Source organism: Brassica oleracea, chromosome C2 (genome assembly GCF_000695525.1).
Source record: "Brassica oleracea var. oleracea cultivar TO1000 chromosome C2, BOL, whole genome shotgun sequence".
Classification (NCBI taxonomy): domain Eukaryota; kingdom Viridiplantae; phylum Streptophyta; class Magnoliopsida; order Brassicales; family Brassicaceae; genus Brassica; species Brassica oleracea.
The window spans coordinates 11,535,543-11,550,426 of NC_027749.1; the positions used below are offsets into that span (position 1 = coordinate 11,535,543).

Here is a 14,884-nt window from a genome sequence, read left to right on the forward strand (position 1 = left end):
AACTTCCTTAGAAGGAGAAGAAGAATATCAATTGGAATTGGATGAAAGTTCTGGTCCAATAGACCTTTTGACACCTTCAGGGAAAAGACTCTTTCGAGAAAGACCTATTAAACCCTCGGCAAAAGGTATACTCCTTCGAGAAAGACCTGCTAAACCCTCGGCAAAAGGTATGGAATGGCAATTGCAATCCACGTCTCGCGGACGAGGAAATAGAGGACGTGGAAACTGTGGGAGACTACGGTAGAAGCGACTTTTTACCCCTCTAAAGTCAACCAAAATCATGCTTTGGTAGTCTCTTGTTTGATTATGATCATTGCATCTTACAATCTTCTCTCAAATTGTATGACTTCGGTCATAGCCTATTGTGTAATCGTTTTTTCAAATAAAAGTATGTTAAAAAAAAAAAAAATTGGTTGATTTTCGATTTCTCTACACCAATCTACACAGATATATATACTTTTGAGGATTTTTACTCCGAAGCAGTATGTGAGATCATTGAGAGTGAGAAGACTAAATCAATCTTTCTCTATCAAACTTCACAAGGGTGAGCCAATTCATATAAACAAAAAAGCACAAAACTTTCAGCATCCAATGGTTGGACCAGAAACAGAGGATAACAGAGTAACCAATTACTATCTTCTTCGTTCTCATGAGCTAACTGAGAGAGAGAAATCAAAACCTCTTTGAGAAGAATGGATACAGGAAACGGGCCGTGGCTTCGTCAGGTCTCAAGGAGAAGTTGTGGCTGTCGTCTTTCTTGCTTTTCTTCTTCTTAGAGACGAAGACGCGTGGAGGAATGACTCCATTTTGAAGGAAGCATGAGAGAAGTGAGATGGAGAAGAAGAAGCTATAGGGGAAGGGAAGGAGAGGAAACCGTCTCTTGTGTACCCTAATTAAGATATGGTCTTTATGATAATTGATATTTTTTTGTTTATTTGTAATTAAACTAAGAGACTTCTTAAGAGACTTGGATAAAGATGCTCTTAGAGGATTTGTGATGTAGGAGAATCTTAGACTTGTAGTGTTTTCTAGAAGTTTTCCTTTTATTTAGTGTTTTCCTTTTTATGTTTTAGTTTCCTTTTTTTATGTTTTAGATTCTTTCTATATAAGAGAGTTTTAGGTATTATGTTTGAGACAATGATATCTTTCTTATCAATAGAAGTTTTAAAGCTTTTATCTTTTCTGGTGGATTCCAGAGCTTTATTGTCGAGTTCTTGCTTGAGATCTTGATTTTGATATAAGGGTTAGTGTTTGCTAACCTTTGTGATTTCCGACTGCGTCAAGTGGTATCAGAGCAAGGTTTTCTCCTTCTCTTTTCGAAGCTTGATCAGCCATGGGTGATCAACCAGTAACCAAAGCCGACTTCGAGGGTTTCGCAGAAGGTTTAAGGGAGGCAACCACAAACCTCATTGCCGTAACTGCTCAATTGGCAAATCTGGTAACTGGGTTAAATAATCAGGTTGTGGCTTATCCCAATCAGGTTAATAACGCCGGTCAAAGAGGTGGAGAAACAAGACCAATTCGGGTCAACAAGGTCGAAACAATCGTGATGTTGTTGTTGATAATTCTAGTTCAGATGAAGAATCAGAAGAAGAAATACCTGGAGGAAACCAACAAAAAAATCATGATTATCGGGTAAAGGCCGATATTCCATTGTTCTATGGAACTATGGGAGTGGAGGAGTTTCTTGATTGACAAATTGATGTTGATCAATTTTTTTATGTCATGGGCGTTCCTGAGAATAAACAAGTTAAGATGGTAGCTGTCAGACTGAAGAAGACTGCTGCCGTGTGGGGGGATAAACTCGTTGTCCAAAGGCAAAGACAAAGGAGAGGACCATTTAGGACTTGGCGTCGAATGAAGCAATTAATGCTGGAGCGATTCTTATCGGAAGATTACGAACAAATTCTTTACAAGATGTATCTCGATTGTGTTCAAGGAAACATAACTGTGACCGAGTACACAGCTGAATTATTGCGTTTCTCTGAACGCAATGAGTTAGGCGAAACAGAGAATCAAAAGGTGGCTAGGTACATCAGCGGTTTAAAGGGTTCTCTTCAAGGAAAGATGGGTTTGCAAACCGTATGGACCATGCAGGAAGCTTCCAGTCTAGCATTGAAAGCTGAGTTAATGGAGAAGTCATCACGCGGGTTCTCAACATTTAGAAGAAACACGGCTCAGACCAGTTTTGAACCAACAAGTGAGAAAGAAAAGAGTGTAGCCAATAAAGACTCCAATCCGGGAAACAAAGGAGCTAGTAGCTCTAATTCTACACAACAGAACAAGGCACAAGCTCAGAGACAGAACAATCCTTATGCTAAGCCTTGCATTGATAAGTGTTTCTGTTGCCAAGGACATGGTCATAAATCAAATGTCTGTCCAAGTCAGAGAACAGTTGCTATAATAGAGGAAGAAGATGAAGAGGATGAAAGGGATTTTGCTGGGAATGAAGAATATGAGGAAGCTGAATTCGCTGAAGGAGAATCTGGAAAGATGATAAACCTTGTGCTGCAACGAGTCTTGTTGTCATCTAAAGAAGAAGGCCAACGTAAGAATTTGTTTAGAACACATTGTTCTATTCAAAACAAGGTGTGTAATGTGATTGTGGATAATGGAAGCTCGGAGAATTTAGTTTCTCAAAAGCTGGTAGAGTATCTGAAGTTACCCACAACCCGTCATGAGAAACCGTACGGTCTTGGTTGGGTAAAGAGAGGATCACAAGTTCGAGTTAGCATGACTTGCAAAGTTCTCATATCTATAGGTAAACACTATAAGGAGGAGATCACTTGTGACGTTCTTGACATGGATGTTTGTCACATTCTTCTTGGACGACCTTGGCAGTATTATAACGATATCACATATCAAGGTCGAGACAATGTGATAATGTTTACGTGGGGCAACCATAAAATTGCCATGGCACATGTTAAGGATTTTTGTAACACTGCGAAGGAAAAGAAGTCAAGTTTCTTGGTTATGACACATGACGACAAAGAGCTTGATGGGGATGTTCAAGAAGCAAAGTGTTTCTATCCCTTGGTTGTTAAAGGGTTGTTGAGTGCAGTAACGGAGGAGACGTCAACCCCACGTGAAGTGTTAGAAATTCTGGATGATTTCAAAGAGTTGATTGCGGAAGAACTTCCTAATGATCTACCTCCCAAGAGAGATATTCAGCACCATATTGACTTGATTCCAGGATCTAGTCTACCAAATCTTCCCCATTACCGTATGAGCCCTAAGGAGAATGAGATTTTAAGGGAACATATTGAAGATTTGCTGAGAAAAGGATTTATTCGTGAGAGCATGAGTCCATGTGCCGTACCGGTTCTGCTAGTTCCTTGGAAAGGTAACCAGTGGCGTATGTGTGTTGATAGTAGAGCCATTAATAAGATAACCATTAAGTATCGATTCCCTATACCTTGGTTGGAAGATATACTTGATGAGTTGTCAGGTTCTAAGGTGTTTTCAAAGATAGATCTTCGAAGTGGTTATCATCAAATTCGAATCAGGCCTGGAGATGAGTGGAAGACTACTTTTAAGAGTAAGGATGGATTATTCGAATGGATGGTGATGCCTTTTGGGTTGTCAAATGCTCCTAGCACTTTCATGAGATTAATAAACCAGATTCTCCGCCCTTTCATTGGTTCTTTTGTGGTGGTTTATTTTGACGACATTTTGATATACAATAAAACCAAAGACGAGCATATGGAACATCTGAAGCAAGTTTTGCAGGTTTTACAAGAAAACCAACTGTATATCAATCTTAAAAAATGTACGTTCAGCACCAACAAGCTGTTATTTCTTGGATTCGTTATTGGTGAAGAAGAGATTCAGGTTGACCAGAACAAAGTAAGTGCCATAAGGGATTGGCGGGTTCCTAAGTCAGTCACTGAGATACGCAGCTTTCATGGTCTAGCTACTTTCTACAGGAGATTTGTTAGAGATTTTAGTACCATTACTGCGCCTATCACTGAGTGTTTGAAGAAAGAGAAGTTTCATTGGGGATCCGAACAAGAAGAGAGTTTTGCTTTAATTAAAGAGAGGCTTTGTACTGCACCAGTATTAGCCTTACCCGATTTTGACAAAGTGTTTCAAGTGGAATGTGACGCTAGTGGTGTGGGAATAGGTGCCGTCTTATCACAAGAAAAACGACCGATAAATTTCTTTAGTGAAAAGTTAAGTGAAGCTCGCCAAAAGTTGAGCACGTATGATCAAGAGTTCTATGCGGTTTTTCGAGCTCTTCGACAATGGGAGCATTACTTGGTTCAGAGAGAGTTTGTTCTATTTACGGACCACCAAGCTCTAAAGTATCTTCACAGCCAGAAAGTGATAAATAAGATGCATGCTCGTTGGGTAAGTTTTCTGCAAAAGTTTCCTTTCATTATTCAGCATAAGTCTGGGACACTTAACAAGGTAGCAGATGCTTTGAGTAGAAGAGCTTCCTTACTCACTATCTTAGCACAAGAGGTTGTGGGTTTCGAGTTTTGAAGGAGTTGTATGAACGTGATGCTGAATTCGAGGAATTATGGGGGAAATGTAATGGGAAGCATCCTTCAGCAGATTTCCACATAAGAGATGGTTATCTTTTCAAAGGAGACAGGATGTGCATTCCTTGCTTGTCATTACGAGAAAATTTGATTCGAGATTTGCATGGTGGCGGACTTAGTGGTCATTTGGGAAGAGACAAGACCATTGCTAGCTTAGAGGCAAGGTTTTATTAGCCGCATTTAAGGAGAGATGCGGGTGCTATAGTTAAAAGGTGTTATGTCTGTCAAGTTTCTAAAGGACAATCTCAGAACACTGGTCTTTATATGCCATTACCAATCCCGGAGGATATTTGGCAAGACTTGTCCATGGATTTTGTACTAGGCTTGCCTCGTACAAAGCGAGGTGTCGATTCTGTGTTTGTGGTCGTTGACAGATTCTCCAAGATGTCGCATTTCATCGGCTGCAAGAAGACCGCATATGCCTCTAACATCGCCAAGTTGTTTTTTCGGGAAGTAGTACGTCTTCATGGGGTTCCTAAGTCGATAATTTAAGACAGAGATACCAAGTTTCTCAATCATTTTTGGATTACACTTTGGAGGATGTTTGGAACCAGCTTGAAACGAAGTTCTACAGCTCACCCACAGACTGATGGGCAAACCGAGGTGACGAACAGAACTTTGGGGAATATGATTCGAAGTGTTTGTGGAGATAGACCGAAACAATGAGATCTAGCTTTACCTCAAGTGGAGTTTGCTTACAACATTGCTGTGCATTCAGCTACAGGGAAATCACCTTTTTCTTTGGTCTATACTTCTATTCCGAAGCATGTGGTCGATTTGGTTAAGTTTCCTAAAGCTCCTGGAGTTAGTATCTCAGCTGAGATTATGGCAGAGGATATTTTAGCAACTAAGGAAGCTGTCCGAGTGAAGTTAGAAGCAACTGGTCAAAAGAATAAAGAAGCAGCAGATAAGCGTAGAAGACTCAAGGTTTTCAAAGAAGGAGATGAAGTGATGGTGTTTCTACGAAAACAAAGATTTCCAGTTGGCACATATCGCAAGTTACAGCCTCGCAAATATGGACCATTCAAGATTTTGCGGAAGATAAATGATAATGCTTATGTGGTGGCACTTCTAGAAGACATGAACATTTCTAATACGTTCAATGTAGCTGACATCTATGAGTACCATGCTGATGGTGTTCTTTATCCAGAAGAGAACTCGGGGTCGAGTTCTTTGGAGGTGGAGGAGACTGATGTAGGAGAATCTTAGACGTGTAGTGTTTTCTAGAAGTTTTCCTTTTATTTAGTGTTTTCCTTTTTATGTTTTAGTTTCCTTTTTTATGTTTTAGGCGCTCTCTATATAAGAGAGTTTTAGGTATTATGTTTGAAACAATGATATATTTCTTATCAATAGAAGTTTTAAAGCTTTTATCTTTTCTGGTGGATTCTAGAGCTTTATTGTCGATTTCTTGCTTGAGAGCTTGATTTTGATACAAGGGTTAGTGTTTGCTAACCTTTGTGATTTCCGACTGCGTCAATTTGTCTATTGCTTTGGAAGGAAGCAAGTGTTGGTGACAAGTCGAATATGAGTCCATGACATGACAGGTGAGCGAATCTTTCAGCTAACTCCCATTTTATCAGACAACCTAACCGGTTTGTCTAGATTCCGGTACAATTAACTCCCTTTCAGCTAACTCCCTTTTTATTAACATTTTGTAATATCCCATTTGATTGGATTAAGCCCATATATTAACAAATTTCCCAAATAACCTAAAGATAGAAAGAGGTAAGAACAATCAAAAGAATTCCACTTGAATAAAATAGTAATGAACCGATAATTAGTAATCAAAAGTCACATATGTAATGAGATTCACTCTTCAATAAGAAGAGACTATCTTAACTCCATCATCTTCTTGGAAACAAGTTGGTCTTTCTTCCAAATTTCTTTGGTTTATTTTAGGTTATGGTTGTTAAGTGATATTCCAATGCATCTTTAAACTAATTAACGAAAGTAACCTAGCTAGTTCCCACTACTAATAAACCTACTTCGTTGGACTCCCATGCACTTAGGGCATCTTTAACCCAAGTGTTTATGGGTGGGTGCTTAACAAAAAATAATATAATAGTGGGTGGGTCCCAGGGTGGGTGGGTGCTTAAGCACCGGCTCTTCTGCAGCCTATTTAAGCACCGCTGCTTGCACTGTTCGCGGGCCTCACTGACACGTGACGTCCCGTGATTGATCCTTTTTTCAATTTTTAATTTTTTTAATTAGAAAAAAAAAATTTAAACATCTTATTATGGGTTGTTAGGTTAATGGTGCTCTTGCATTTTCTAAGAACAATGTTTACACATTTCACAATATGCAACTAAAGGATAAAAAGGTAGTATAAGTATTTTTAGTTTCATTAGTAGTTAATCAAGAGTTAATCAGTGCTTCTGAACTAAGAAATATAATTAAATTCGATTTTTAAAATACGTGATATCTATAAATTATTGAAGGCAATTTAAAGTGAAAACACAAATCTTTAAACGCCCTGCCTAGCTAGAGTGAAATAGAGTGGATTATATGTTTGTTAGAGTGAAATATTAGAATTTGATTTTTCTTTATAAGACTTCTCACTTCTTTATACGTATTACAGTTTGATTTTTCTTTTTCGATGTCTGATGTATGTTAGGCAGCATAGAGTGAAATATTATGGATTATACACTGCCTAGCTATCGTATGAAAGTTATTTTCGTGTAAGTCAAGATTGCATTTTAGGAGTTCTTTTGTTCACTTCTTCATGCAGATTACTGTCTGGTTTTTCCTTTTCCTTGTCATATCTCATATGCATGATAATATAATACGATTATTGAAGGAGAACATAATATATATTAGATCGATAGACAAAATAGTATTAATTAATAATCATCGAAATCGTCAGGATTGGGTTTAGGAGAGGTTAAGATGGCTGTATAGAGCCTCAATTTATCTTCTCCTAGTGACGCACATCTCGACAATGGTCTCCTCGGCCTTATGAACGACAGAGACGTCAAAGTAAACCTATGCTTGTACCTATCACATTAACAAGAACCATTTAATTATCTCTATGTAAATCTATTCACACATATAATTCCGATCAAAACAACAACAACAAAAACAGTTTTTTATTTTATTTTGTAATAGTAATATATTTCCTAAACTACCTTTTCTTTTTTATTTAGCTTCACAAGGTAATAAAATTCCAAAAACCAATAAATGTGGTTATCGTATTGTTTGGAATTTTTATCAAGTTGCTGTATTTTTGGAAGACAATATTAAAAACGATTATTATCGAAAGCACATTTTGTCCTACATATAAAATTGTACATTTGATTGGAAATTTTTTTTGCAAATGATTTAAACTTCTTTTAAAGATGTATATATTTAAGAAATGAGACGTACCTCCTCCAAGCGAGCTGAACCGCAACCGCGGCCCAAGTTCGCCACCCAGGAGAATAATAGCGGGCACTGCGTTTGACTTTCTCGTTGACAAAAGTGTAACGGAAATGTTGAGTCACGTACTTAACGTCTTGAGCGTCGAGTCCAAATGCTTCGGTGGTCTCGAGCGTTACAAGCGTTGAGGAAGACGGCGGTAGCCTCTCCACGAATGGTCGTCGGAGACACCATGAGAGGAGCTCGTCACCGCTAAAATTACCTGGACCTAACATGCAACAGCTTTTGACTCCGTCTCTTAGTAACTGACTACTCTGAAGATGGCCTCTTACTACAAACAACATTCTCTGCACTGCATCTCCCTCTTTTTGGATCTGTATGCATTTTAACATTTTTACTTTGTGTTCAAAGTTGAGAGATTTTTTGGAAGCCACGCTAATCCCTTAATATATCCCTCGTATATTAAAGGAGAAGCATTATAATAAATGCGTTCACACTAAACTGGACATATGTCACGTGTAGAAACATTGTAATAAATACGTACACACTAAAATGAACACATGTCACATGTAGAGAGCTTTTCAGACAAACTCTACATAAATATGTTCACACTATGTACTTTACGTTTTTTTAATATAAAACTCACATGCATGGTTCTTCTTTACGTTATAGAGCTGGACAAATTATTCATAAATTTTTATTCGATTCGTTATCCGTTTTGATTCGAACCAAAAAATCCGGATATCAGTTACTCTATGAAGCAAATCAAATACTAAAATGCAATATCCGTAGAAAACGCAAATCACAAATATCAATATTTATAGAAACGGATATCCAATTTGATCTGTTATATGCATATATATATATATATATTTAAAGAATTATATATAAGTTATATATTATAGTTTATATGAATTTTACAATATTTTTGTTTTTTAATAATTTCATTTTGAGAATTTTATTTTCATGTATTATTTTGAAAAAAAAAATGTCATTTAATATTAATTAACAATATCTTTATATATTTATCAACCATCTTTATATACTTTTACATACACGTACATGTGCACATTGACGTGAGCACCTTATAACTAAGTATTTACCACAACTGAAATATCTAATTTTTTGAAAGTTAAAATATTCTTTTTCTTAATGCTTCTTTCACTATCGACCAAATCGTAGTAAAATGATTTGTCTTAATAATTTTTTTTTTTAACTATTATTCGTTTAGAAACTATAATATGAAATCATTGGTTCGACATCACGACTATCTAAGATTCATAAAATGAAAACAAACAAATAATAGTAATTTTTGATTATCACAGGAAAAAAAAAACCAAAAACATCAAACATTTTAACCGAACAAACCAAATAAATATTGATTTAAAACAATAGTTATATTTTAGGAGATTAAAAACCAAAAAACAACTTAAAACCGAACCAATATCCAGATTAAACAGATTAATGTCTCTTTATTAAAAAATAACGAAACTAATATTCACATTACCTGGTAGACAGCTAAACTAGATGGCTTCACGAATTGAAATAAATAATCTTTAAATTGGTTAATTAAAGATGCTTACAGTTTCTCCTTTTGTGAAAATGAGAGACTTCACGCGATCGCATATATTCTCAAGCACCAAATCATCCATATGCTGAAACAACGGAACCTAAAAAAATGCATATACTCATCACATCAGTGATTATTAATTATTTAGCTAACTTCTTGTCTTTGATCAATGAATATTAATCGTGATGATTAATCTGACCTGCCGGACTAAGTCTAAACAAAGATGGTACTTGATGTCTCTCCTAAGACCTTCTAGAAGGTTTTGAACCATCTCACACTCGTCTACCCCGCGCATGGCGGCCCATCTCTGCCGCTCGTAGTTGCGAACTCGTTGCCTCAACCCGAATGGTAAATGTCTCTTCTTCATCCACCACTCTATGTTCCTCATTTTTAGGTGCATTGCTTGCTTCTTTGAAGTTGTTGCGTGCAGAAACACCTACATTTGTAAATTAGAGACAAATTCTAACTACTTGAGTTATGATAAGTAAATTACAAAAAAAATAAGCTAGTGCAATTACCTTTATGTTACCGATCAACATGGTGACAAGAAGAAGACCACTTGTTAGAACTATTATATTGAAGACAACCTCAGACCATTCTGTTGTGCTCTCCAAATTCCCAAATGTGCTGATTAATTATATAGATCAAAAAACCAATTTAATGTTTTATTTGATTTTCTTTGTATAAGTTAAACTAAATTCACACAAACACAACTAAAATATGAACAATACCTGAGAGTCATGAGACCCCAAAAAATAGGGAAAAGGATTTTCTCCAACCGGCTTTCATTGCTCACAAGTTGAATGGTCCATTGATAAGCACCATATGTGTAGTTGGTGTCGCTATCTAAGCAAACTGATCGTGCTTGGTGGTTTCGTGCCCAAGCCAGTCTAGCCCTGTCAAGGACCATCTCGGTCGTGCCATAGTACACTGGTTCCTTACATGACAACATCCTTAGGTCGCAACCCATTGTGTTTTCACATTGTTCTTTAAGACATTTCGCTGATCTTTGGACCCCTAACAAGTACCAACAGGCTCCTGCTGCCTGTAGTTCATATAAAAAGTAAATGGTAACGAACAAAATTTGAAAACTAATAGATTTTTTCGGATCTTACTAGTTGATAATTGATCACAATATTATACGGTTATGATTGAGTTGGAAGATCTACGGAATTCTCATACGATGTTGATTAAAATCTGATGAATCATTGAGGGAGAAATAAAAGTCAAATCGTAAAATATGTATTTGGAAAAGGAAGCTAATGATTGCATAATTTATTATTCTAACCTAGTCTTTCTTTTTTAATCATACCTAAAAACCAATGCAAGTTGTGTTTATTTTTACTTTAGAGAATCATACCTTCCCCCTAACAAATCTTTTCTTATTTTGGCATTTTCTGATATATTTCTCTTTCAAAAAGACTCCCATAGCAAAGGAAAAGGTCCATGTGAAACTATTTTAGGTAACAAATAAATAAACTCCAACAAAAAAAAACTAAAATATAATTACCTGGCACCTGAAAACCAATACTTTTCCAAAAATTAGTAGTCTATAAAAGAAATTACCCACTCACACTCGCACAGAAAAAAAACTGAAATTTATAAAAGAAAAATCGTAAACATGCATTTACTATATTACTGAAATTTGTAATCTATTGATGAACATATAGAATACAGAGCATATAACGACACTTGTTAATAACTACTCAAAACGTTTAGACACAACAATAAAAGCTTTACATTGAGATTCACTTAGGCCTAAACTTGTTCTTTTTTTTTTTGGTCCAGGCTTAAACTAGTTCAATTATGTTATCTCAATCGTTAAAATGGTAATCAGAAATGAAATCATATTTCTAAGCAAGAAATTTGTTTTTATCAAAACACTTACATGAGCGGCGACGAAATAAGCGACCATGTTGAGTGCGATTCCCCACCAGACGGTACCGAAAATGTAACCTGACAGAGTGGCATTTCGACGGAGATGGCGAATGGAGTGGTAGATCTTCGGTAGATATTGGAAGAGGAATGTTAAAAGCAAGATTGAGACCACCAAAGTCACAGATCCTCTCTTTAGAAGAGAAGGTATCACCACCCACAACACCACCTGCTCTCATTTTAAAATTAATAATTTGTAGCTAAATTATTTAAACAAAAGAACAATAATGTACCATACGAAAAGAAGACTGAAAACGAATATGTATTCTCATTTGGTCCACACACGAACATGATTAGGTCAGTCTAAGTGAGACTTATTTCAGACCATATAACTATCTGGATTTAAGATTTTTTTTTCCTAGATTAGTCTATTAATTTTAGTTCAGTACAAGATTTAATTACTATGTTTGTGCTCATTAGCCAATGTTAGTAATTGACACAAGAAAAGCAAAGAAATCATAAAAAAAAATGAAAAACAAAAAAAATCATCATTACCTAATTATATAAAGTATTATTACTCGCTAATCGCTATGTATAGTAACCTCTGCATTTGCATTGACTAAAACTTTTTATATAGCATTAAACATTAGTCTTGAGTCCTCGACGACTAACATAATAATATAACCCAAATTTTAGCAAAAAAGAAATAGTAAAATAACGAAGGTACTATCACATTATAACTATGTTATAAGTATAAATTAGTAACTGGCTAAAAAAAATACGGTATATATGATCTTCCAACTAAAGCTTAACATATACTTTAATTTGCGCGATTTCTTTGTTTCTTAATAGCTCAGAAGAAGTTCATCACCACGTTTACATCTATGAGTTATCTCTCTAGCGCATTTAATTTCTTGTATATATACCAAAGTAAAAATAATATAATTTGCTTAATAAATAAGAAGAATTAAAATATTGGTAATATTTGTTTCTTTCTGTAAATAGGAAGAATTAAAATATTGGTCTAGTAACCTGAGGTAATGGTAAGATGACGAAGAGATCGAAGAAGAACCCATTCTTCTTAACGTAAGGTGGAGCAACTCTCGTACGTACACGTGTCCCATCTCCTTTGTTAATATCGCCGTCGCTATCTCCGCTGGGATAAGGCCACCGGCGAGCAATCTTGAACTGAATCAAAATGTTCCATAAGTGCAAAAGATCGGTCACGGAGCGTAACGCAGTGACGGTGAGAGCGAGCCAACCGTCGACGAGCAGACACATACACGCGTCGTTTACCGAGAGGGTGTATAGAAAAAGTGGGTCCACGAAAAGGCCCGTCGCGCAGACGAGGAGAAAGACTCTGTTCCATTCTTGAACCAGTTTGGATCTCGGGTCAAGTATTCGACCCAACATCATCCATTTATTATAGGAACCTGGTGACCCGTTTCTTCTTCCTCCGCACGTAACCCGCACACGTGGTTCTTCTTCTTCTTCATCTTTCTCAGTTTCTTCCATCTCTTCTTCTTCCTCTTCTTCCTCTTCTTCCTCGTCCTTGTAATCTTCGTCTGAGTAACATCCTACGCTGCTTGAAGCACCTGAGACGCGTGATGCGCGTGTGAATTCTTGCTCGGTGGCCATGGTAAGTACTACCGCATGCAACACAGAGAGAGAGATTAATAGCTTAATGTGATTGCGAAGCTCTTCAATGGAAATAAGTTGTGGAGAGACGTACGTTGCCTTAATTGGAGAGTGCTGCTCAATTTACTATTATACCCTCGTGTTTTTGTTTCTTGTAATTTAATCACGTTATTTATGGGTTATATACTTTTTTTTTTTGAACATTTATTTACGGGTTATATACGTACTTATTACATTTAACAATAAATCAGTACAGTGGCTTAGTATGATGCGGAAACAAAGATTATACGTTTTCTACGTAGCTAATTTATGGACACAACCCAGGACTTCATAGTCCAGTGGTACTACCTCCTTGGAGAGGGGAGGTCGCCTGTTCGACTCGCGTGGAGGGGGAGGCGTGTCCAGGGCCCATAAAAAAGTACAGACAAAGGCTGGCACCGGGCCTAGGTGGTGGACCGCAAGGTCAACACCTGGTTAAACAAAAAAAAAAAAATTATGGACACAAACCTGTAATATTCATATATCAACCATGAAAAACGATTTATAGAGTAAGTTTTGTTATTTCATTCTCCATCAAAGTTTTATTTCCCTTAAAGATTTTGAACTCTATTTTCTCAGAGGTCTCTGTAGTTTGTACTGTACTAGAAGCAAACAAAGATTTAGATGGGGACTATATATATCCTTGTCGATTCAATAATTTATGATAGCATTATTGACCCTGTTATATTAGTAATAAATGGAAATACAATGGAAGCAAGATAGACTTGCACCATAAGATGATAAGAAATGCATGTGAATTGGAGAAAAGCTATATATAAATGCATGTCAGTATGTGTGCATATAAATAAAATGGGTCAGCTAATTTGAATGGAATAACACAATACGTTACTCTCTTGCCCTCTCTCATTGTTATTGAATTTTCTACTAGTAGACGAAAAAGGTAAACCAATTATATAGTTTCAATGCATAAGCGATTCGTAGTCATTATTGTATTTTTGTGTGATCCTCTCTCTTTAGGCTTATTGTATTTTTGTGTAATCCTCTCTTTAAGTTTGTAAAAGAAGATAGATTATTAAACATGGAGTTTTTTTTTTTTTTTTTTGAAACTAACATGGAGTTTATTTCAGCATAGAAAACCAATAAACAATAGAAAAAAGTGGAAGATAGAAGTTATGTGTTTGGCTAGAGTCGCATGAAAATGTTCATATATTTTGTTTGGTTGTTTAGTGTTTTTTGAATTGAGCTTATTTGTTCACTAGATTCCAACATATTAATTTGTCATTTCTTATAATATGTACATCTCTTGCATATGGCAATTCTAACTATCACACTCTCTAAGGTATCCCCACCTCAGATTCTCTTCTCACCCTTATCTTTCTTTCATTATATAAAAATATTTTGGGAACGTTGATCTATATATATTAGCTGTATTTTAAAAAAAAATTAGTATTTTTATTTGTAAATAAACAGTTGACGTATATTCTCTTGGGCATATCCTTGTTCCCTAAATTATTGTAAATGTCCATCAGTTATTAATTATTTTGGTGGCACTGGCACAATTAATACATATATATAATAAAATTATGATTTATAACAATAAATTAAATTACAGCATGTAACTTATTCAATTTTTATGTTTAAAAGTTATACAAACATTTAAATATATGGTAAATGTTAAAAATATTAACCACTAAATCTTTAAAATAATATTAAAGTATATAAAAGTTAAAATCACCATCACGCTCTAGTAAACAATTTAAAGTACATGTTTTGTATTTGATGACTTGCTTACCATGTTTGAACCAGCATAACAAAATAATGTACACAAATATATACATATATGGGGCAAAAAATCCTTTATGTTATAAAAGGAACTGGAATTTTATTGTATCGCGGGAATTTA

At 35.8% G+C, this 14,884-nt stretch overlaps 1 protein-coding gene across 1 annotated transcript; it reads right to left on the bottom strand.

Moving 5' to 3' along the window:
- Positions 1 to 7,312: 7,312 nt before the first annotated feature.
- On the bottom strand, positions 7,313 to 13,080 carry LOC106327817 (cyclic nucleotide-gated ion channel 4). Its single transcript, XM_013766091.1, has 8 exons — positions 12,376 to 13,080; positions 11,357 to 11,572; positions 10,200 to 10,513; positions 9,987 to 10,095; positions 9,668 to 9,904; positions 9,482 to 9,568; positions 7,908 to 8,272; positions 7,313 to 7,538 (listed from the first exon to the last, which is right to left on the bottom strand). Exons 1-8 carry the CDS (start codon positions 12,979 to 12,981, stop codon positions 7,385 to 7,387), a joined length of 2,088 nt encoding a protein of 695 aa, XP_013621545.1. The 5' UTR covers positions 12,982 to 13,080; the 3' UTR covers positions 7,313 to 7,384.
- Positions 13,081 to 14,884: the final 1,804 nt, after the last annotated feature.

Coding starts and splice junctions, on each gene's coding strand:
- LOC106327817 (XM_013766091.1), bottom strand. CDS start 12,981: ATGGCCACCGAGCAAGAATTCACACGCGCATCACGCGTCTCAGGTGCT. Junction 9,905..9,986: donor TGTTGATCGGTAACATAAAG/GTAATTGCACTA, acceptor TTACAAATGTAG/GTGTTTCTGCACGCAACAAC. Junction 9,569..9,667: donor GTTTAGACTTAGTCCGGCAG/GTCAGATTAATC, acceptor GCATTTTTTTAG/GTTCCGTTGTTTCAGCATAT.